General features: G+C 38.5%; 2 protein-coding genes across 6 annotated transcripts; one reads left to right on the top strand and one right to left on the bottom strand.

Moving 5' to 3' along the window:
- The first annotated feature begins 1,048 nt into the window (after nucleotides 1–1,048).
- mogat3b (monoacylglycerol O-acyltransferase 3b) lies at nucleotides 1,049–8,068 on the top strand. 5 transcript variants are annotated; one of them, XM_047379003.1, is made up of 8 exons: nucleotides 1,049–1,185; nucleotides 2,120–2,210; nucleotides 2,351–2,458; nucleotides 4,210–4,280; nucleotides 5,450–5,654; nucleotides 7,154–7,328; nucleotides 7,416–7,600; nucleotides 7,685–8,068. In XM_047379003.1, exons 1-8 carry the CDS (start codon nucleotides 1,156–1,158, stop codon nucleotides 7,837–7,839), a joined length of 1,020 nt encoding a protein of 339 aa, XP_047234959.1. In that variant the 5' UTR covers nucleotides 1,049–1,155; the 3' UTR covers nucleotides 7,840–8,068. The 5 variants fall into 5 exon arrangements, with proteins under 5 accessions (XP_047234959.1, XP_047234960.1, XP_047234961.1 ...); XM_047379004.1 differs by having other exon boundaries at nucleotides 1,054–1,185; nucleotides 2,292–2,458; XM_047379005.1 differs by having other exon boundaries at nucleotides 1,068–1,152; nucleotides 2,292–2,458.
- Nucleotides 8,069–9,668: 1,600 nt separating this feature from the next.
- srrt (serrate RNA effector molecule homolog (Arabidopsis)) lies at nucleotides 9,669–20,091 on the bottom strand. Its single transcript, XM_047379008.1, has 20 exons — nucleotides 20,051–20,091; nucleotides 19,755–19,890; nucleotides 18,926–19,054; nucleotides 18,699–18,842; nucleotides 18,229–18,417; nucleotides 16,098–16,267; nucleotides 14,466–14,650; nucleotides 14,281–14,391; nucleotides 14,024–14,183; nucleotides 13,794–13,942; nucleotides 13,620–13,681; nucleotides 12,401–12,479; nucleotides 11,963–12,154; nucleotides 11,674–11,844; nucleotides 11,357–11,510; nucleotides 10,719–10,912; nucleotides 10,422–10,578; nucleotides 10,211–10,303; nucleotides 10,028–10,127; nucleotides 9,669–9,923 (listed from the first exon to the last, which is right to left on the bottom strand). Exons 2-20 carry the CDS (start codon nucleotides 19,871–19,873, stop codon nucleotides 9,848–9,850), a joined length of 2,634 nt encoding a protein of 877 aa, XP_047234964.1. The 5' UTR covers nucleotides 19,874–19,890; nucleotides 20,051–20,091; the 3' UTR covers nucleotides 9,669–9,847.
- Nucleotides 20,092–20,829: the final 738 nt, after the last annotated feature.

Raw genomic sequence — 20,829 nt, 5'->3', positions numbered from 1 at the left:
AAGAAAAAGGATCCAAAATGTAGATTAGATTCAAGTATAATACAAGAATATATAAACAATTACTATCATTATGTCCAGATTTACACAGACGCATCAAAAACAGATGAAAAAATAGGAGTAGCATTTGTAATACCAGAATTTAAAATAAAAGTAGGAAAAATAATTACAGATGAATTATCAGTATATTCAGGAGAATTAATAGCAATATTGTTAGCAGTGCAGTGGGTGGAAGATATAAAACCATTAAAAACAATCATTTGTTCAGACTCAAGTTCAGCATTATTAAGTTTAAAACATAATCATTCAGAGGGTAGACCTGACATTTTGTTGGAAATAAAACATACTTTATTTAGAATACAAAGAATGGGATTAATATTAGTGTTTTTATGGGTACCAGCACATGTAGGAGTTGGAGGGAATGAGAAGGCGGACAGGATGGCAAAGAAGGCAACACAAAACAACATTAGCTTTATAATAAATATTAGTAGGTCAGAGGCAAGAAATATAATTAAACAGAGAATCAGGAAAGAGTGGCAAAAAAGGTGGGATGAAGAAAAGAAAAGAAGATGGTTTTACAGAATCAACAAGATAGTAGGAGAAGTAAGAACAGGAAGAAGGAGTAGAAAAGAGGAAAGATTAATTACAAGATTAAGATTTGGACATAAAGGACTTAATTCTACATTGTTCAAGATAAAGAAACATAATACAGGAAAATGTGATTATTGTGGAGAGGAGGAAACAATAGAACATGTAATATTGAAGTGTCAGAAATATGAACAAGAAAGAACAATTTTAAGGAGATAATTTGTAGGTATTAAAGAAAATTTTATATTGAGAGATACTTTGCAAAGAAGTTTAGGTAGCAAACATATTCAAATTATAATTAGATTTTTCAAAAGCATTAATTAATAAATAGAATTTGATTGTTGTAATAGTAAATAAGATTTAAAACCATGAAGAACCACACTCCATACCAGTCGGTGGCGGTAATGCACATCATAACGTTATTTGCCAACCGCCAAAAAATAACACAGAAGAAGAAGAAGAAGAAGAAGAAGAACCTTTCACTTCCTGTATTTCCTGTTTTGTGAAACACCTGCTGGATGATCTGAGCTTCGTTACACCTATGATGGGAAACCGACCAGACCTTTGGTAATGAAACCTTATGGGTTTGATTTTTTTCAGGTAAATAAAACCTTGAATCGTGCTCTACCTGTAACATGTTAGCAAAGACTAATACTAAAAAGGAGTAGGTTTATAAGAGGTTCACTTTTTACATTCTACTATTTCTACAATGGTGTGAACTGAGTGGGATTCTTTTAGACTGATATTGAGTGATACAACCTGTTGAACAGGTTGTATCACTCAATAATCTTTTTGATCAGTAGAGTGACCAAACCGAGTAAAATACCACTAATCTAATCATAAAATCATTTCATGATCCTGATGATGTTCCAAGGATCCAAAATGCAAAGTACCCTACTATAAATCTTTGCTATGTTTATCTCAGACACAGGGTGCATGTCAAAGTATCAAGGGGGAGTGGATTTGTTATCAGCAGCCTCATAGTAGGTGATCTGGTCAAAGTGCACTGTGGTGAACTGTGTGGAAGCAGTGTATGCTCGTCTGTTTAAATTAGCCTCGGAATAAACTCCACCAAGGTAAAGTACTAGATCGTTATTCTGGCCCCTGGCCAAGGTTGCTCTGCGGTCACACCAGCCTGCCTTATGAAAGCTTTATTTGTGATCAAATTAATAATCGTGTTTGTGAGTTTGCCTGTTAGCTCATTCATGAGTGAGTCATTTATTTAATTTCCCTTTGGGATTAATAAAGTATTTTTGAATTGAATTGAATTGAATTGAATTTGATCAGGCTGCTGAATGTCATACCCGTTCTAGAGTTTCTTTCATCCCCAAAGGAGGATTAGATGCACAAGCTTTGGTGCCGTTTATCAGAAAAATCAATTTTCGATCATAAAGAGATCTGTTATTGGTTTTATTATCCTGAATTAATTCCTACAAGCATGAAATATATTGTGGCAAGACCCATAAACCTTATTGAATTCATGCCAAGTTTAAAATGTTATTGATTCCTGAAAATTAATGCTCTGACCCCCTAGGTTGCAGGAATGACTGAAGAAAAACCTCAGCTAAAGGCGTTTTTAGAGGCTATAAGCGTTTTGCAATGGGTGCTAAGCTTTCTCTTCTTAGGTAAGACCCCCTTGCTCAATATTTTTTTAACTCTTTGTTGCACATGGCAACAACAACGTGCTGATGATTTTTTCTATGAAGATATTTCTTGGATACCCAACATATGGATCTAACATGGCTGGATTATCATCCTTCTGCAGGAGTGGCTTGCATTATCCTGATGGTGTATCTTATGTTTACCTCTCTGTGGCCGCTGCCGACTCTTTACTTCATATGGCTGGTAAATGACTGGAAAACTCCAGAAAGAGGTAAAATCATGGGTATAGCTTTTTGTATTCCTATATTTTTCTTAAAAGTAACTTCATTCATTTCAATTTTTGGGATATTGAAACTGTTTTACATTTTTTTTTAAACAATTTAAAAACTTTTTTTAGGATGTTACTATATATGAAGGCTATAGTGCTCAATGCAACGGTGTGGGATTAATATACAAACTTGACACTTTGGCTACATGCTTTCCCCCCTTCCCTTTGTGTTTATTGGCTGTCTGACTGCTAGAGGCAGAGGTAATACCAGCACCAGAAAATATTGTTTTAAAAATCAGCCCCCTTTACTGCAATACCTTTAAATAACATTACATGACTTCAAAAGTGTCCTTTGAAGTCATCTAATTTCCAAATAGAGTTTACTTGCCTGTAGTTTGGCTGCTGTAGAAATGCAGCTGTTCCCTAAAGGCCACAGAGTTTTGTAAAGAAGATTGGTGAACAAATAGGATAAAGTTGTGGGACGTGTAAAACAGGGTTAGGTTAAAAAACAATATCCCAAGCTTTGCCCATCTCACAGAGCTCTGTTTAAATCCATTGTCCATGGCTGTCCACCTAAACTGACGGGCCAGGCAAGAAGAGTATTAAAGAAGCATGGTAGCTCTGGTGGAGCTGAAGAGATCGACAGCTTAAGTGGGAAAATCTGTTGACCTGCCAATTATTAATTATACGCTCCACAAATCTTACTTTTATGGAAGAATGGCAAAAAGAAAGCCACTGTGGAAAGAAATTAAACATTTGAAGAAGGTGCTGTGATCAGATGAGACCAGCGTTGAAGTTTTTGGCCTACATGAAAACTAAAAGCCCACATGACCCTGAACATATCATCCTCACACGCTGGAGGCATGCTGTTCTTCAGAGAGGACAAGGAAGCTGGTCAGAGTTCAAACCAGGACAATCTTAGAAAAAAAACCTGTAAGAGGCTGTAAAAGACTAGAGACTGCGGTGAAAGTTCGCCTTCCAACTGGACAAGAAAAAAAGGTTTGAAGGGTTACGCTGTAACGTCGATGGATTGAACAGTACACTTTTAAAACCAAATCCTATTTTAAACTTCTCCATAATTCTATTCACGCTCTCTCTGTGTTTTTCTGCTCATGTGCGATGCTGCTTGTTCACTAAAAGCCTTATATTAGCTCTGAAGACCATTAGTTGCACTGGTTTATATTTAGGGGTGTCGAAGTAAAGGGGGCAAAATGTAACAGCATTTATATATAACCACACATTTCATGTTTGTATTTAAAAAATCTGAAAACCATGTGTTGTTTTCCTTCCACTTCACTTTTAAGAGTTACTTTGTGTAGCTATAGGAATGGTTACTTTTGCAAGGCACTGTACTAAATGCACGGCTTTATCATTGACTTGGGTAAACAGGGAAGTAAAAGCTTTGCAGCAAAAACAGAAGTTAATGTGTTTGTCCAGATAAGCCAGTCAACCAGCTGCAGTTAGGATGTTACTTTGGAGAAGAAAACTGTAAAACATCTGAATAGCTCTGTTATTTCTGTTTTTTGTGCATCATCAGATAGCATTTATTATTAAGTTCTAAAAAACAGGTTTTTTATAGGTTTGCACCTGTATACAGAGTGCAGGTTTGGTGTATTTCATTTTATTTTCTCTAACAAATTTGTTGTTATAACGTGGAACTGCTGGACATCTGAGGTCTCTAAGAAAATTGGTCCATTTTGTCACACACTGTGAACTCACTCTCCGTCTCTAACAAATTTCTATGTGTCCACCAGGGGGCAGAGGAACAACATTTGTGAGGAAGTGGAAGGTTTGGGAGCAGTTCAGAGAGTATTTTCCTGTTAAAGTAAGTTTAATTAATCGCTTCCATATTTGATATGCTAATCATATAATCTAGATTTTAGTTTGCAACTAAATCTTTTTGATAATCTTTTTGTAATCATACAAACAGCTTCAACCTCAAATCACAAATAGTAGGCAATGAAATGTGCACATTTCTAAAGATGATGCAGTGATGCATGCATGTCTGCATTCAAAACCTGTAATACAGAGCCGATACGCAAAGCTTTTACCGTTTTTCCACATCTTCTCTCAGCACAATTAAAACTGCAAAGCCAGTAATCGTTCACATCTCACACTGGGGTATTCCCTTATATTCCCATTACATATCTTATTTTAAAGCTCTAGAGCAACGTCTGAGTTAATACATTAATAAATTGTTCAATAAATTTCAACACAATCCATTTTAGGGATTTCGAAATATTCTCAGAGAAATGTGAAAGTTGTTGACACTAGAATTTTTTTCCACTCTATTTTTCCCCCCCTTCTATTATAGTTTTTGCATTTTAAACTGATGCTTCAGCTCATGATCATAGCATGGTTTCCAGCTCAGCAGCATTTAGCACCAGCTGTAAAAACGTTTAACGTTTTTTAAAAGGTAAATGGGAAATTGAGTAAGAGATAATATATGTATAAGTCTGTCAGGGAGTCCTTTGATGCAAATTTATCACCCCCCCCTGTTCATCCTTTTTACCCCTTTTCTCTCTTCTGATGTAACATTTTGTCTTTGGGTATAATAAAACAATTGTAAAAAAAAATATTTTGAAAAATATCTTCAGTTTTTATAGGTAAAGATTGCAAGAATCACATTTTTAATTTCCAGTTTCCTAAGCATCCCAGGTTTTCATCATGTTGGTTTGCATATATAAAAAACTACTTGTAATGTTTGCAGTTCAATCAGAGCTGTACCAGCAAAAATCCCCTTTATGAGATGAGAAACTGTACACATTAATTATGATAACAACACTCCAGTCTTGGTATTATCTGCTTCTCTATCACAGGAGATATGGTGATACATTAATCAAATAAACGTCCTTATAAGGAGCATTCTATTTAAGCGCCAGTTGCCTTTTCCCTTAATCTCCATACAGGACACAAACCACGGAAGTGGGTTTGGTCTTATGATGATCCGCAGAAACTGACCGATCAACTTCAGTAAACGTTTTTGTTTTTCAGCTGGTGAAGACAGCAGACCTGAACCCAAATAAAAACTACATCTTTGGCAGTCATCCGCATGGTATCATGTGTGTTGGAGCCTTTGCCTGTTTCAGCACGGAGAGCTGCGGCTTCGCTGAGATGTTTCCTGGATTGAAATCCACTCTGGTAATACTGGCAGGCCTTTTCAAGATACCGCTCCTCAGAGAATACCTAATGTGTGCAGGTATTTATAAAATGCTCAACAAGACTGAAGAATCTTTCAGTTTACCTTAAAAATCAAATGTATTTTATCAAAAGTAATCTGAAGAAATCTGAAAATGTTATATCTGTATTTAGCCCTATTTAATCTGACACCACCTAAATAAAATCCAGTGTAACCAGTTGAACTCACCTAAATAGTATAGAGTCATCCTGTGTACAATTTAATTCCAGTGTAAATCCAGCTGTTCTGTGAAGGCCTCAGAGGTTTGTTAGAGACCTTTAGTGAACAAGCAGCATCATGAAGACCAAGGAACAAACCAAACAGGTCAGGGAGTAACACTTGAACATCTGATAATGGAGATTCAATCCACCATCTGAAAATGGAAAGAGTATAGAACAGCAAACCTACCAAGACCTGCGTGTCAACCTGAACTGACAGGCCAGGCGAGCAGAGCATAAATCACAGCAGCCGCCAAGATGGTGGAAGAATCTCTCAACAGAATAAATGTTCGTTATTCACTCACTGGCAGTCGACACGACAAACAAGTACATGTCGAGGAAGGCCTCCATGCGAAAAGCTTGGTTTGGCAGAAAAATAATGAGGATCACACTGAAAACACAACCGCCAAAGTAAGACATGAAGGTGGCAGCATCACGTTGTGCAAGTGTTTTACTGTTTTCAGGATGGACAGGGAAGGTGGTCACAGTTGATGGATAGATGGAAGAAACTAAATTCATTCAATAATTCAAGTTTATTTGGTCAACGTGCAGCACATGGTCAATGCTTGAAAGTGACCACTGCTCTGGAAATGGCAAGTGACTCAGTCCTTGTTTGGGCTATTGTATGAAAACATGCAGAAAAAAACTTGTAAGATATGAATAAAAAGGCTTTACATAAAAAAGACTAAGATAGCAAAATCTCACACACAAATACAGGGCAATCCAGAAAACCTGGGCCGGAGGCTCACCTTCCAGCAGGACGGCGACCCTATACAGCCAGAGCTACAATGAAGGGACCACTTGGATCGAAACACATTCATGTGTAAAATGACCCAGTCATGGCCCAGAGCTAAGTCCAATTGAGAAGCCGTGGCAAGATTTGAAAATTGATGTTCAAAGATGCTCTCCATGAACCTGAGCTAGTTGGGATAAAATGCTCTCTAGATCTGCACAGCTGGTCCTTACATACCTTAAAAAAAGTTGTGTAGCTATAAGGTAGTTCAACAAAATACTGTCTCAAAGGTGGTCACCTCAAATGCACGCCACACTTTTCAGATTTTTTATAAAATAATAAAATAATCCTTCCACTTAACAATTAAGCGCTGCCTTTTTGTTCTCACACTAAATTCCAACATAGTGCTGATATTGAAGATTGTGTTTGTAATAGGACAAAATGTTCAAGGCAGCATAAATACTTTCGTAAGGACCTGGAAGATTTTAAGTAATTGTGGAGAAAAAATGACTAACACTTTGCTTCCATGAGAAGACCTGCTGATGGTCTCACTTTGTTTGTGCAATAAGGCCTGTGTCCAGTCAGCAAACCAAGCCTTGTCCACCTCCTCTCCAAAAGCGGTAAAGGAAATGCAGTGGTGATTGTGGTTGGGGGAGCAGCTGAGTCTTTAGCATCCTCTCCTGGAATCAACAGAGTGGTCATGAAGCAGAGGAAAGGATTTGTCAGGACGGCTCTGGAGCATGGGTAAGAACACACAGAAACACCTGCGTTACACCAGGAGAACACATTATCTCTGATAGAAAACCATGTTATATCGATGATTCTCCACAGAGCAGATCTGGTGCCTGTTTACTCATTTGGGGAGAACGAACTCTTTCAGCAGGTGATTTTTTCAGAGGACAGCTTGGGTCGCAGGCTCCAGGGCTTGTTTAAAAGCATAATGGGTTTTGCCCCATGTCTATTTGTTGGTGAGCGCGTTGCTCTACTGCCCTACAGGAAACCAGTCATTACTGTAGGTGAGTATTTCAATATTCTCCAAAATAAGCACTAGTACCAACCCTACCTGAACCCATTTTATTCTCATACCTGTTTCCTTTCAGTTGGAAGTCCAATCTCAGTGCCCAAGTGTGTCACACCAACTGAGAAGCAAGTTGACCACTATCACGGGCTCTACATGGAGGCCCTGAGCAAGTTATTTCATGAACACAAGGTCAGCTGTGGACTTTCCGAGAGCCACAAGCTTGAGATCATTTAGACATTTCCCACCAAGAGATCTTTGATGTTTACATCACACTGCTTTAACGGGGTTACTCAGAAAGGAACATGGAGAACAGATCTGCGCTCTGGAGAATACTTGTCGAAAATCAGGAAAGGAGAGCTTTTAAGAGCAGCAGTGGGTGCAGATGTAATCAGCAGTGTTGTTTGCTATGACACAATGTTTTTTAGTGTTATTGATGTACAAATAAATGAAGCACACTTGAAAAGTGAGCATGATTTATTTAACATATGCTTATGAATGCATTGCTTTAAGAAACTTCTTATTAAAGCAGTCAATACATGTTATAAAACAATGCCCTCTATGTATTTGAATTACCTAACATACAGGTAGTTTAGTTCTTAATGTGGAAAACAATTGAGCTTTCATTCATTTATGTGATCATCGGCAGGTCTAAACAAACTGAAATCACCTGGAAATCTACCTCAAACGCAACACGCAAGGCTCTCGCATGAACGCAGCTGGCTGAGAAGCCAAAAATAACATTTGCAGAGTAAAGCCTTCACCTTTTGCATTTTTCATTTGTGATTATCTTATAGTTTTGTCTTTTAGTGTTAGAAAAGTCCATGAACATTTATTCTGTTTGAAGGGCTTTTTTACATGAACACTACCCCAGATTAATACTTCGCAGGTCTTTAGGATCCTTTATCAATAGGCTTGTTTTTTAACTTCCAAGTGAAAATTTGCAGAAAGCATAAGTAGGTGGAACGATTTTATAAAGAAACTTCATGAATGAAAGGAGACAATATAAATCTGTATGATTTATGTCATAACACCATATTCCACAAGGAACCTTTATTTCGCTTTCTACTCTTTGCTTTTAAAACCATGAATCACAGCATTAATCGTTTCTCCACATTTATCTACGTTTGCCTGATCTTTGTTTGGGATTTAAAAATTCTCTCCCAAGTTTAAAATCGCTTTATAAGTTTTAGTCAGCAGGCTGCACTCAGAGTACAGCTCTTTGTGTCATTGATGTCAATAAATGATGGATAAAGTGCTTGGATATTATGTGGGTGTAAGGGATTGAAAGCCACTGAGATATACTGAAATGTTGTATGACATATACAACCAGATCTGACACGTGTGCTTGTTATATTTACTCCTGACCTACATAGCTGGAATACAATAAACACAAGGTTCCCGTTTTCTTTTAAATTCAGTAGGTGGGGATGCTTTTATGCACCAAAATACTATAGGCAGAACTGGGGCTATATACTTACATAGGCCACAAAAACTTTGAGTGGTAGAGGTTTACCTTTCAAAAGGACTCATAGTTTCAAATGTTCAAACTGCCTTTGAATGCAACACGTGTCATGCCTCTTTTTTTCTATTTGGTTGCAGTACAAATTTCAGGACAAATAGCTGTTTTGGAAATTACAATGAATGGAAAATGTTGTATTGGCAGTACCATGCTCTGGAAATGCTTTTATTCAGCAAGGATACGGACGCTGGAGGTGAAGAGTAGATGGTTGGAACGAAATACAGGGTAATCCTAGAAGAAAACCTGCTGCAAAATACTTGAGTGGAAAGGGTTCACCTTTCAGAGACACCTAAGTTTGAGAGGTTCAAATTTTATTTGAATTTAAAGGCACTGCACCAAGCATCATTTTTATTTTTGGTTTGTGAATTGTCATTTATTTACAAAACACAACTTTTCCCTTCTGTACCAATTCTAGTTCTAATTCTGATTCCAGGGATTTAAGAGACTTTTAATTTGAGTTTGTGTCCTTTTCAGTTTGATTTCATTTCTTGTTCTTCGGTCAAACACAGTGTGATCCAATGTGATAATTTACTTAACACAAATGTATTTTACTCACAACTTTATTGATGATCCATTTACAGCAGTTACAGAAGCCTTTAATAGAGTTGCACAATGATTACAAAATGAAATTTTGACGTAAGCAAATACTGTAATTACTACAAAAACCAGGGAGAACACGAGACAAGTAAAGACAAGCCAAGACAAAAACAGACAGTAAACCTTCTAAAAGAAGTCCATATCATCTGGTGCGTCCAGGTCACGATACTCAATTATATTCCGAGGATCTCCCCGGGACATTCTGAGAAGAAAAATGACAAGTTCTTAAAACCAAAGGTTTGGAAATTAAGTTAAGATTTGAGACTTCTGGAAGCAAAGTGAATATGAGCTGTACAGTGATCTTACCTGATGTTTCGTGGCTTACCCAGGTAGCCACCTTGTCCACGGAAGTTGTCATAGTTTCCTCTGCCTCCTCCAAACTGATTATGAGGGTAAGGGGGCCCACCTGTCCAAAAAAATTAAAGTTAAATTATAATTTTACTTAGATTATTTCCAGTAATAAAACACGTGAGGGACACAATGACATACCACCGAAGCCCATCAGAGGTGGACGAGGCTGACCAAAGCTCATTGGACCCTGAGGGCCTTGAGGAGGAAATGGCAGAGTGGGAGAAAGCAAACCTGTACACCAAAACCAGAAAGAAATTCAATCTGAGCTCATTATTCCTATTTAGACCACATTGCACCGATTTCCTAATAACGTTAGTGGTCCTCATCTATAAAGAGTTAATAAGCCAACCTTGCCCAGGGCCAGGAAGAGGAGGAAGTTTCATTTCTGGCAGCGATGGTCTTTTAGCATCCATGAGAAAATTGTTGAAAAACACGACCTCCTTTTTCACTTCTTCAATTTTCTCCCCATGTTTGTTCAGGATGTGCTTCCGTACAAACTCCGGACCCTGAAATTCAGTTCAAAATAAATAAGAGTCAAACTGATTAGGCTACAGCAATTAATGTTCAAAACCATGCTACATCTTGAAAGTTGTTGTAAAATATGCATCACATTGCAACATTTAGGCTAAATCCTCCAAGCATTCACCTTGAATTTCTTGCCACTAAGAGGGCAGAGCCATTTGTCCTTCCCCAGCTCCTGAGTGTTTGCAGATATAAACTTCTCCACCTCTTCATCAGGATCCTTGCGACCCATCTTCACTGCCTCTTCCTCAGAGAGGACTTCCTTTAAATTAAATAAAGGCACCAACTTTTCCTCCGTCACTCTTTCCCACTGTTGCACTGTTTAAAGAAATAACGGGAAAAAGCCTAAATAACCTTAGTTTAAAAAAAAACATTAAACTGTTTTGTATAAAACACTCATTGTGGCTCCAATATTGTGGAAATAAGACATGGATGACTATGTTACAGCTGAGATTATGGTCTAAAACCAATACAGATTTACTCTTTAGTCTTTACTCCAACACCTGAGTAACTTCTCGACATCCACAGGTCCATGCACACACTTGTGGTCTTTAAGATAGGCACATCTGACACGAAAGTGAGATTAGGGTAACCAAGTCCACGGAAAAGGTACACTTTTAAAGTCTTATTTGCTTGGAACAACCAAGTTTGAGAACTGTATCCATTTGTAGATACACATTTTCTAGTGGTCTCTTAATTTCACAATACACGTATTCCCATGCTGTTGCACTCACTAGAGCAGCACCAAGCGACGACACTGACCTTCTCCATGTGTTATGCGGTTGGGAGGAATTGGGCCACGAACATGGATCATGCCACAGCGATTAGGCATTTCATCCTCACTGGGGTATTCACAGGTGTTGTAGTAATCCACTGAATGCACAATGCGCAGATACAAGAGCAAGCGGTCCAAAACCTGAAAATAAATGAAGGATAAGAGACAAATACTTCTTGAAAGTTCTGTAAAACATTAAATTCCTAACTTTGACCTGTTTTAGCTAGCTATGCTCAGGTCACATAAAAATAACTTTTTTTTTTTTTACCTTGAAGTGTATAATTTTATCAGAAAAAAAGCAAACCTTGGCTAGTTTATCATCCTTCTCCACAGTTATCTCAGCAGGATTTCCCTCCTTAGCGCTCTCCTCTGGATCCATACCACTGCCAGACCCCAGGAGCTCCTCTTCCTCAGCGCTCACCTCCTCAATCAGGTAATCAGTGATATTGCTTAAGATCGGGTTCTGCGCCGGCAGCTTTTAAGTAACAAAAAAAGATCCAAACACATACACACGAATAACTTATTAAAAGGAAAGATCATTTGTTAAACTATGCTCACATATGGAAACAAATTTGAATCGATGCAATAGGAACCTCTGCGTTTTGACCCTCCCCCTGAGTCCTGCTGTTCCAAAGGTCGCCTTTTTCATCCAAGGCATGAATGAGCTTGGCAGCCAGCTTGATGTCATTGCGGAGCACCTGCTTGTGCTGAGTGATGCCATTAACATTACGCACCCTCCGAGCCAGGTCCCTGTTCACCCCTGGCGCCAGTTCACAGTCTCTGAGCTTTTAGGAATGAAGAGTGGAGCCAAATTTAGAGAAGCAGTGAATTCTTTAGGATAAAACGAGACCGAAACAACAAAAAACGCCTATGTTGATGCAAAAACAAGCACTTAAAACAGGATATAAAATAACCTAAACTGTCAATATACGCAATAATTTTCTAATACAAAACCTTTTGAAGACATCGCAATCCTCAAAGTGTCTGTTTTATAACTTTACAGCTGTAAAATTAAAGGCAACAACACCTACGCGTATATTCTGGAGGTTCCAACAGATTTCCTTGATGTTGACGCTGCGATCAAACGTTACCCAGCAACGTCTGAAAAATCTGAAAAGGCAAAGATTTTTTTTTATTGAAGCATAATACAACAGGATTCATACCAGCTGAGATGTCTTCACACACAGTTAAGTTACGACGACAAACTTCCATCTTGTTTTACTGGGATTTTATGTGACAGACAACACAAAGCAGAGTATGTTTGTAAAGTTGTAAAATGATGCATCTAGAGAAAATATTTAACCCATTCTCCTCTGCAAAATATCTCTAAATCAGATTGCACAGAGAACATCTGTGGATATCAGTTAGTCTTACCACAGATTTGAGGGTTTTTTTTGGGTCTGTGCTTTGACTAGACCATTATGACTCATGAATTTGCTTTGAAGTAAACCCTTCCATTGTATCTCTAGCCGTCATTGGTCTGCTGGGACCGCATTAAACCTCCACCTTCAGTTTGAACTCATTTGAAGTATTGCCCAGTGTTTGGTTCAATCTTTGAACTGTTATTCTCCTACATGAATATGCTTTGATCTAAACCATTCCAGCATAGCTCCATCCACTGAGCTCTAACGGTTTTACTTCCAGCATGGGCCTATATTTAGCTCAATTCAATTTTTCAACTCTGACCAGTTTCACTGTCCCAGCTGAATTTGTTTAGTGCTGGGCTAACAGTCATTCTATCAACAGATTATCCAGCCTAAGCTGTGAATCTCTGCAGCTCCTTTCGTGTTACCATGGGCCTCTTGGCCGCTTTTTGTGATTAATACTCCCCTTGCCTAAGCTGTCAGTTTTGGTAAACGACCATTTCTTGGTATTGTTGCACTTGTGCCATACTCTTTGTTAATTAATGTTCTCCAACAAAACCTCTGAGGCCTTCACAGAAAAGCTGGATTTATACAAAAAGACAACGCAGTTTACTATTTGCCTCCGTGTAAATGGGGCTGAATACGAATGCTTCCCATACCTTCCAGATTTTTCTTTGTAAAACAAAAACGTATTATTTTTCATCCACATTAAAAGTATGTGCCACGTTGTGTTAGTCTAGCACATAAAACCTCATCAAAATACAAATAAGGTTGTGTGTAAATTGATAAAATGTTGAAAAGCTTAAGGTTTTTTTGTTGCTTTTTTTAAACTGAAATGAATTGTATAAATACGTGTGCAAATCAAAGTATGGTTCTTTAAACCAACCTGCGCTCTGGATGAGGGTCAGACAAGCAAACACGCAGAAACCCAGGGTATCGCCGACACAGCTGTGATGGAGAAATGAAAAATGATGAAGATCCTGAGTTCAAACAATGATGAGTATTCTGCATACAGTTCCTCTGTCACAGGATAAACAACCTCTACTGTGTTCTCACTTACAGCAACAATCTCAGCCTTGGAAATGGTAGGAGCAATGTTCCTCATGAACAGGGAAAAGGTCTTATGCAGCGGTCGGGGTCTGGGGGAGTCATCTTTTGATTTCTTCTCTTCCTTCCTCTCTTCTTCTGAGTTCTCCTTTGGTTTATCTTCTGGAGTCATTAGAGAGGAACATAAGATGATTTTAAGCATTCTGAAATTCAAAGCTGCGTGCTGTGGAATAGATTCATCACCTTCTCCCTCCTCTCCTTCGTCATCCTTGTCTTGTACTTTTCCCGTCTTCTCAGGTTTGTCAGAGCAGTCGGAGTTCGAGTCTGAGTCTGAGTCAGACTCACTCTCTGAGGCGCTTGCTTCATCATCGCTGTCCCCACTACGCTTCCTCTTTCTTCTTGCCTAACAAAAAGAATAATCAAGGGCATATGGTTAATTTTGTGGTTTTTTATGGTTAATTTGTAAAATAAGTATTTTAAGCAAGTAAAATAACAACAACCTTCTTAGGTTCAGGCATCTCTTCCCTGACAGCTTCTTTCTCTCCGTCCTCCTTCACATCCTGTCCATCTGATGTGGCCTCTCGGTTTATGTTGGCAGAGTCACCCTCCCCCTGCAGCACAGTTCACTTTCATAACCACAGTTATGTTTAATCACTACTGTGTGTTAACAGAAGACTTTACACACCTTTTCAGCTTTGTCTTTCTCCCCTGAGGGCTTGCGCTCTCTGTCCACTGTTTTCAGGTCTTCCCTCCTTTGAAGTTCCCCTCCACCTGAAGCAGAGATGGACTTCTCTCTTTCTTCTTCCTCTTCTGGTGGCATGTCCAAAATGCGAAGATCATGATCCGTCCCTCCTTCCATCTTTATCACAGCTGAGGGGAAAAACAAGAGTGTTTGAGCATTTCTTCTGTGTAGGGATCGGACACTTCATAACTAGTTGTCATGTTGATCTGATGCGTATCACACACACAGCGTTGTACTGTTGGTCTCTGCAACATGGCAGCCAACAAACTTATGGATAATTACCATTCTTGTCCAGGCTCTACTCTCCAGTGTTTCACTCATTAAAATGTAAAATACAAAAGTTCACCATGAATTCAGGAATATTTAAGAAAGAAAGAAAGCTAAACAAAAAGAAAGCAAGAATGAAAAGATACAAGGAAGGAAGGTTGCAAGGTAGGACGCAAGGAAGTGGAACAAGACACTAGAGAGAAAGGATTTGAGGAAGGACACAAGAAAGAAAGAAGGACATGAAGCAGGGAACAAGTAAGAAAGGAAGGATATAAAGAAAGAAGGACGGAATGAACGAGACAATCTTTAGACAAAGGGACAGGGAATAAAGCCTGGAAGTCCAAACATTTTCCATACCCTTCTTTTCCTCTTCCATAGTAATCCAGACATAGGAAATACTGAGATCTCATTCTATGCTGTTCCACAGAGTAGGAACCCTGAGCAGCAATGTTTTTAACAATATGTTTTATTTACTATTAAAATTGTTCACAGTAAACAAAGTAACACATCACATCCTATTGGCTCATTTAAAAAGATAGCAGGGGTAACCGAGTGACAGCACAGGAAATAGAGCTAACTGTGCTGCCAGAGGCGAGTACAGGAGAGTCCACGAAAATGGAAAAAGGACAAGTCACAGGTTTCCTTTCAGATGCTGAGGAATACCTGGTGTTTGTATGAAAGCACTGCGAAAGCTGCTCAAACCAAACACCTATTACTTTTTAATGTTGTAAACTCTGTCTTTACCCCCCACAATCAGCCTGTCTAGAGTACTGGACCAACACACGTGAGAACTTTTTCAACCTTTTTTCTTAATGAGGTTGTGAACATTAAGCCCTCAGTTCTACTTGTTGTAATTGTAGCCACAGTAACTCCTGTGTTAGACGTAACCACAAAGACCAGCTTTTGTTCCCCCATGTTCCTCAGCGATCTTTGGCCACCCATGACTTATCCCCCAGTTCATCACGATCCCTTCCTCGGACCATTTTTGGTAGATGCTGAACTCTAGAGACCGGGACCAGCCCACAAGAGCTGCCGTTTTGGACACGCTCAAGTTTTCCATGACCACATGAGAAAACTTGGGAATAATTGGTAGCTTAAACTCTGTAACAGTGGATCATCTTCTGCTGATGTATGGTGTTAAAAAAAAATAGGAAAAAAGGCAAACAAAACCAAACTGAACCGTGGATTGTGTTACCAGGTCCACCCCTACTCCATTGACATTAAAACTAATAAAGAAAAGAAAATAAGTATGTTTCCAAATACAATTTCTAATGTCAACAATTGTCAATAAAATTCCTGAGGCCTCACCTGCATCAAACACCTTGATGATAGCAGGAGTCTGCTCAATATCCAGGGAAACATTATCAAACCAGCCGTTCTCCATCAGGAACATAAAGACGTTCAGGCGATTGCAGAGAGCACTCTGAGCCTCTGCCTTAAGTCGGCTGGCCTCATCCGGGTGGTATTTGGATCTGAACCTGTGTTCATAGTAGGGATCCACAAAAGAGAAGGGAGGAAATGATGGGGGGGTGGGATGAACGGGTTGGTAGATTTACAGAAAGAAATAGATATTATTTTGAAAAGGCATTTGAATGACGATGAATTTAACAGGATCTTCTCAAGAACAGAATAATTCCTGATTGTTGGGCTACTTGTTGAAAGAAGCAAAAAGCCAAATTTAGCAGCACAAAATCTAAATTCCACATACATTTATGTGTATTCTGGTATTTTAAGTCTAAAACTTGACTGTCAATGATTTTCAAAACATAGAATTAACTCACCAAAAATGTTAGGAAAAAAAACCAACAGATTATAAAAATCAATCACAGAATGAGAATGTCACATAAAAAGTTTATCATTAAGTGGTCCACAGTTACCTTTTGCTCTGCCAGTATAATAACAAATATTTACAGAGAGGGGGGGGTCTCTTCTGTCAAAATGCGCTCCACTTCACCCCAGTGGTGTGTCTGTACACACACAAATTCGGTTTTGGGATTCGATTTGTTCCGAATATAAAAAGAAAATGGTGCAGGAAAAAAAATCCTCCATGTGTGGAGGACTGGTTGGCTATCTATCTAAAATCCCTGGTACTGTGTGTCTAAGAGCATCTGCATTGTGCGCAGTGCTTGCCCTCGCTATCTAAGACCGACTCTGGCGGAGGAATCCCGCTGTTTTCTTGGGAAAAAAAAAAATTTAAAAATCGTCGTCAACTTGGGAGTAGAAGTGAAGGGAAGAAAAATGAGTTAGGTCAAAACAGAATCATTTTTGCATCATACCTGTGAAGTAAGCATTAACAAATAATATACAATGAAATGCATGACATCAAATAAGAAAATCATAGAAAAACAGCTAAAATCCTCATTGCTTGCTTCATGCATATACAAATGCAGTCTAATTTGTTGGCACCCCTGGTAAAGTTGTGCAAAACAGTTTAAAGTAATTTTTTATAGTAGAAACATAACCTCACACCAAGAAAACCAGTGGAAAAACAAGCAGTATTACTGACAGATAATCACTTTTAACAAAATCACTGGTGGCACATCTGTGTAGTCACAATCAACATGTGAAATGGCTGCTTGGCAGTGTTTCTGTCCTACCAGCACAAATTAAAATGGGTTGCTTGCTAAACTTTTTTGCTGTCAAAAAACTGAGACTGAGTAGTCATTGAGCGTTGTAGCAGTATAGCGATCCTAAACATTTGGCTAAATCAACACAGAAATGCTTCATCAGACACAAAATCAACCTTCTTTCATGGCCATCTCAGTCTCTAAAACTAAATTCAATGAAAACCTGTGGGGTGTGCTGAAGAGAACAGAGAATAATAGAGGACTGGATGATCTAAGGAGATCTAATTATTTCTTAACATCAGGTTGTTTTCCCACATTTAAATATTATTGTTTTTCTTAATTGTGAGATTATGCTGATAAGATTAAAGCCTTTTTTTTTTTGCTTTTTTCCCCACATCTTTACAAGTGGTGCTATCAAATTTTCATGTGACTATAGATAGAATCAGGTCAGAAATAAAGAAGGAAGCCACACTTGACTACATTTCACTTCTAACAGTCTTAAGTAAATCTACATCATGAGCAAATTTGGGTTAATTCACAACTACAGAAGAAAATGCATCACAAACAAAATCATTATGTGTGCTAAGTTCAATTACAACAGTGGAGGTGCTCTAATGCCCTTTCGTTATTGGTCTGGTCTGCAATTAGTGTATGTAGAGAGGCTTGATGTAATCAAACAGCCAAATGCAGATAATAACTTGTCTTTAGTGAATGTTCCATTTTCTAATAGCTTTTATTAAAAAACTAAAAATTGTATAATAAAATACTGCACAATTATAAAAATAGAACTATTTATAAATAACACACAAATAATTATAATGTAGCTTAGTTAAACCAGACTGACATTAATCATTAGTAAACTCAGATCGTACCACTCCTCATCTTTATGAGCCAAAAAGAAGTCTTGCATCTGTTGCCGACGGAAGTCGATCTTATACTCATTGTAGCGTTTGACAGCTTCAGTCTCATCCACAGAGTCATCCAGGGACAGCAGGAACTCTTTAAAGCTCTTCATTATTGGAAGAGGTGGACCCAGGTCCATGTCATGGATGTTCCCAAGTCTAATGGAAGAAAATTGTTTGGTGGAGTGTTGGTTAGGCCACCAAAACAGCTAAGGCTTATTAGGACTCTGTTGTGTCTTGGATATTGATGAGATAAATCAGTAAACAAACTATTGTTAAATTTGTGTGCTTGTTTTTAGTTTTAACATCAAAATGACACATTGCACAAAGATACGTTTGGAAAGTCATCATCTCTATGTAATCCTAAATAGCTCAAGTATAAATGAACAACAATGATGTTAAATGTAACTCTTAAAACATTTCCTGATTTCTATTTTTACCTTGCCTGGATGGGGATGCCCTGATGAGGCTGCATAAGGTGCAGGTCAGGATGGCCCCAGTGTTGTGGTGGCCCATAGCTTGGACCTCCTCCACCACCGTAACCCAAGTCATATCCTCCGCGGTAAGGATCTCCGTGATCATCCCTACAAGTTCACGTAAAACAGCTTTAAAAAATGATATCAATGGTAACAACTGTGTTATAACATCAATCTGTGTTCGGTCTTACCAGTCTCTTCTCATGCGTTTCTGCTGTGGGCTTATGTCATGTCTGGGCGGACTGAATCTCTCCCTGCGACCACGGTCATAATCTCGGTATTCACCACGGCTCCGACGCTCCCTGCCCCTGTCCCACTCCCTGGAATATCAAGTAGGAAGAGAAAAACCAAGATTAACTTTACTGAAAATTACATATTTACCACCTTCTGTCACCTCTAGCCGATCAGGCATGATATTATATGACCACTGATGGGTGAAGTGAATTACACAGGTCATCTCCTCACCATGGCAGCTGTTAGTGAGTGGGCCACATGTTGGGGCAAACAAAAATTCTATCCTCAAAGTGGATTTGTCAGAAACCAGAAAATTGGGCAAGAGTTATGACTTAAATGGGGAAAATTGTGATGGCTGGACTATTGGCTCAGAGCATCTCCAAAACTGCAGCTCTTGTTAAACATAAGTCAAGAGCTGGAGAAGGCTGGTCTGTGTTGTGCAATTTAACAGATGAGCCCCTGTAGCTCAGTTTGCTGAAGAATGTTAACGTTAATGCTGATTCTTATCGATGTCCAAAAACTAAGTGCTTCTCGGTTTGATGTGCACAGGGCTGCATAGCCAAAGAATAGTCAGGGCAGAAACTGTATTCCCTAATGGCTGTCTTCTTTCAACAGGAAAATGCAAAAATGTTTCAGGGATGGTGTAAGGGGCGCAGAGTTGTCAAGATCTCAATCCAATCAAGCCTCTTAATAAAATTCTGGCAGTAAAGGTAGGACCAATACACAATTAGGCAATTGATCCTAATGATATCCCTAATCGATATAACTTCCACATCACTTTCATACCTGTCGTTCCAGTCATCTCTGCGTCGATCCTCTCTTTCTCTTGAACGATCATAATCACTTCTCTCCCGTCTGAATTTGTCCCTTCTCCTGCGATCGTATTCATCATCGCTGTCTCCCATTTCCAAGGACGCAAATCCTTGGAAATCCAAGAAATACAATTATAATACCTCAATATACAAAGTGGAAAGTCTAATAAATTATCTATCTGACAGTGAGCTCTAACATCAGAAGAGCGCACAAGCGTATACAGTTTTATTATTTATTATCTAGAGCCTCAAATTAACCAAGAGACTTACGAAGTAAACACTAAACGTATCTGTGCTCCCCTCCTTTGTCTGGAGTCTAAATGATGTAAAGACAGCAAGTGATGAGGAAGCATGGTACCTAAAAAACCCATAGCTAGAACCAAACTGGCGCAAAGTTCTCTGGCGCAAGAATTAGGCCGTATAATTAAAAAAAAAAACAGATAATTATGCATAATAATATAGTACAGATGAATAGAAAACGTAGCTAGTAACGTGGGAAGAGACAGCGAAATAAATGATTACAATCCAATGAGGCTAACGCTTTCCAGGCTACTTTAGCTAAAAATGCTAACATGCTACAACATAGCTATAAAAACACAGGCTTCGCTCCTATTTCAATAGAAGAAAACAGGCAATGTTTTGTCCCAACATTACGAAAGTCGGTGAAATATAAACGAATAAAGAAAAAAATTATGATAGAGCACAATGTGTTTATTTGAATGATAGTCACCTCTCTTTGCTGTTCAGACTCCCCGTCTTCTACTGATGTGTCACAGAAATTCGCTTTTAGAAATCATCGCCAATATCGCCTCCTAGTGGTTTGGAGTGAATTTTTCAGTTTTTTTAACCTTTCAACGTGAAATTTTGAAGGGAATGAAACATTTCATTCTAAGGGAAAATTAACTGTGCATCACCTCATATTTTTCAGTGGTTTTACCTTACTGCCAAAATCAATTTGCAGGGATGTTTAAACAGTATGTGAAAATAAAGTCCTAATCGTTTATGAACATAATGGAAAAAGTAATCTGACACATTTTAATTTATAGTTA

The sequence above is a fragment of the Girardinichthys multiradiatus genome, chromosome 11 (genome assembly GCF_021462225.1).
Source record: "Girardinichthys multiradiatus isolate DD_20200921_A chromosome 11, DD_fGirMul_XY1, whole genome shotgun sequence".
Taxonomy (NCBI): domain Eukaryota; kingdom Metazoa; phylum Chordata; class Actinopteri; order Cyprinodontiformes; family Goodeidae; genus Girardinichthys; species Girardinichthys multiradiatus.
The sequence above is the reverse complement of the archived record's forward strand: the minus strand, read 5'-3'. Positions and strand labels throughout refer to the sequence as shown.

Bases quoted from the DNA above. Each gene is read 5' to 3' on its own strand.
- mogat3b (XM_047379003.1), top strand. From the start codon at position 1,156: ATGAAACCTTATGGGTTTGATTTTTTTCAG. The intron at 5,655-7,153 runs GTATTTATAAAA...TTGTGCAATAAG, and splicing joins AGAATACCTAATGTGTGCAG to GCCTGTGTCCAGTCAGCAAA. The intron at 7,329-7,415 runs GTAAGAACACAC...GATTCTCCACAG, and splicing joins AGGACGGCTCTGGAGCATGG to AGCAGATCTGGTGCCTGTTT.
- srrt (XM_047379008.1), bottom strand. From the start codon at position 19,873: ATGGGAGACAGCGATGATGAATACGATCGCAGGAGAAGGGACAAATTC. The intron at 18,418-18,698 runs GTAAAAATAGAA...TTCTTCCATTAG, and splicing joins GGCATCCCCATCCAGGCAAG to ACTTGGGAACATCCATGACA. The intron at 11,845-11,962 runs GTTCCTATTGCA...GTTACTTAAAAG, and splicing joins GGGAGGGTCAAAACGCAGAG to CTGCCGGCGCAGAACCCGAT.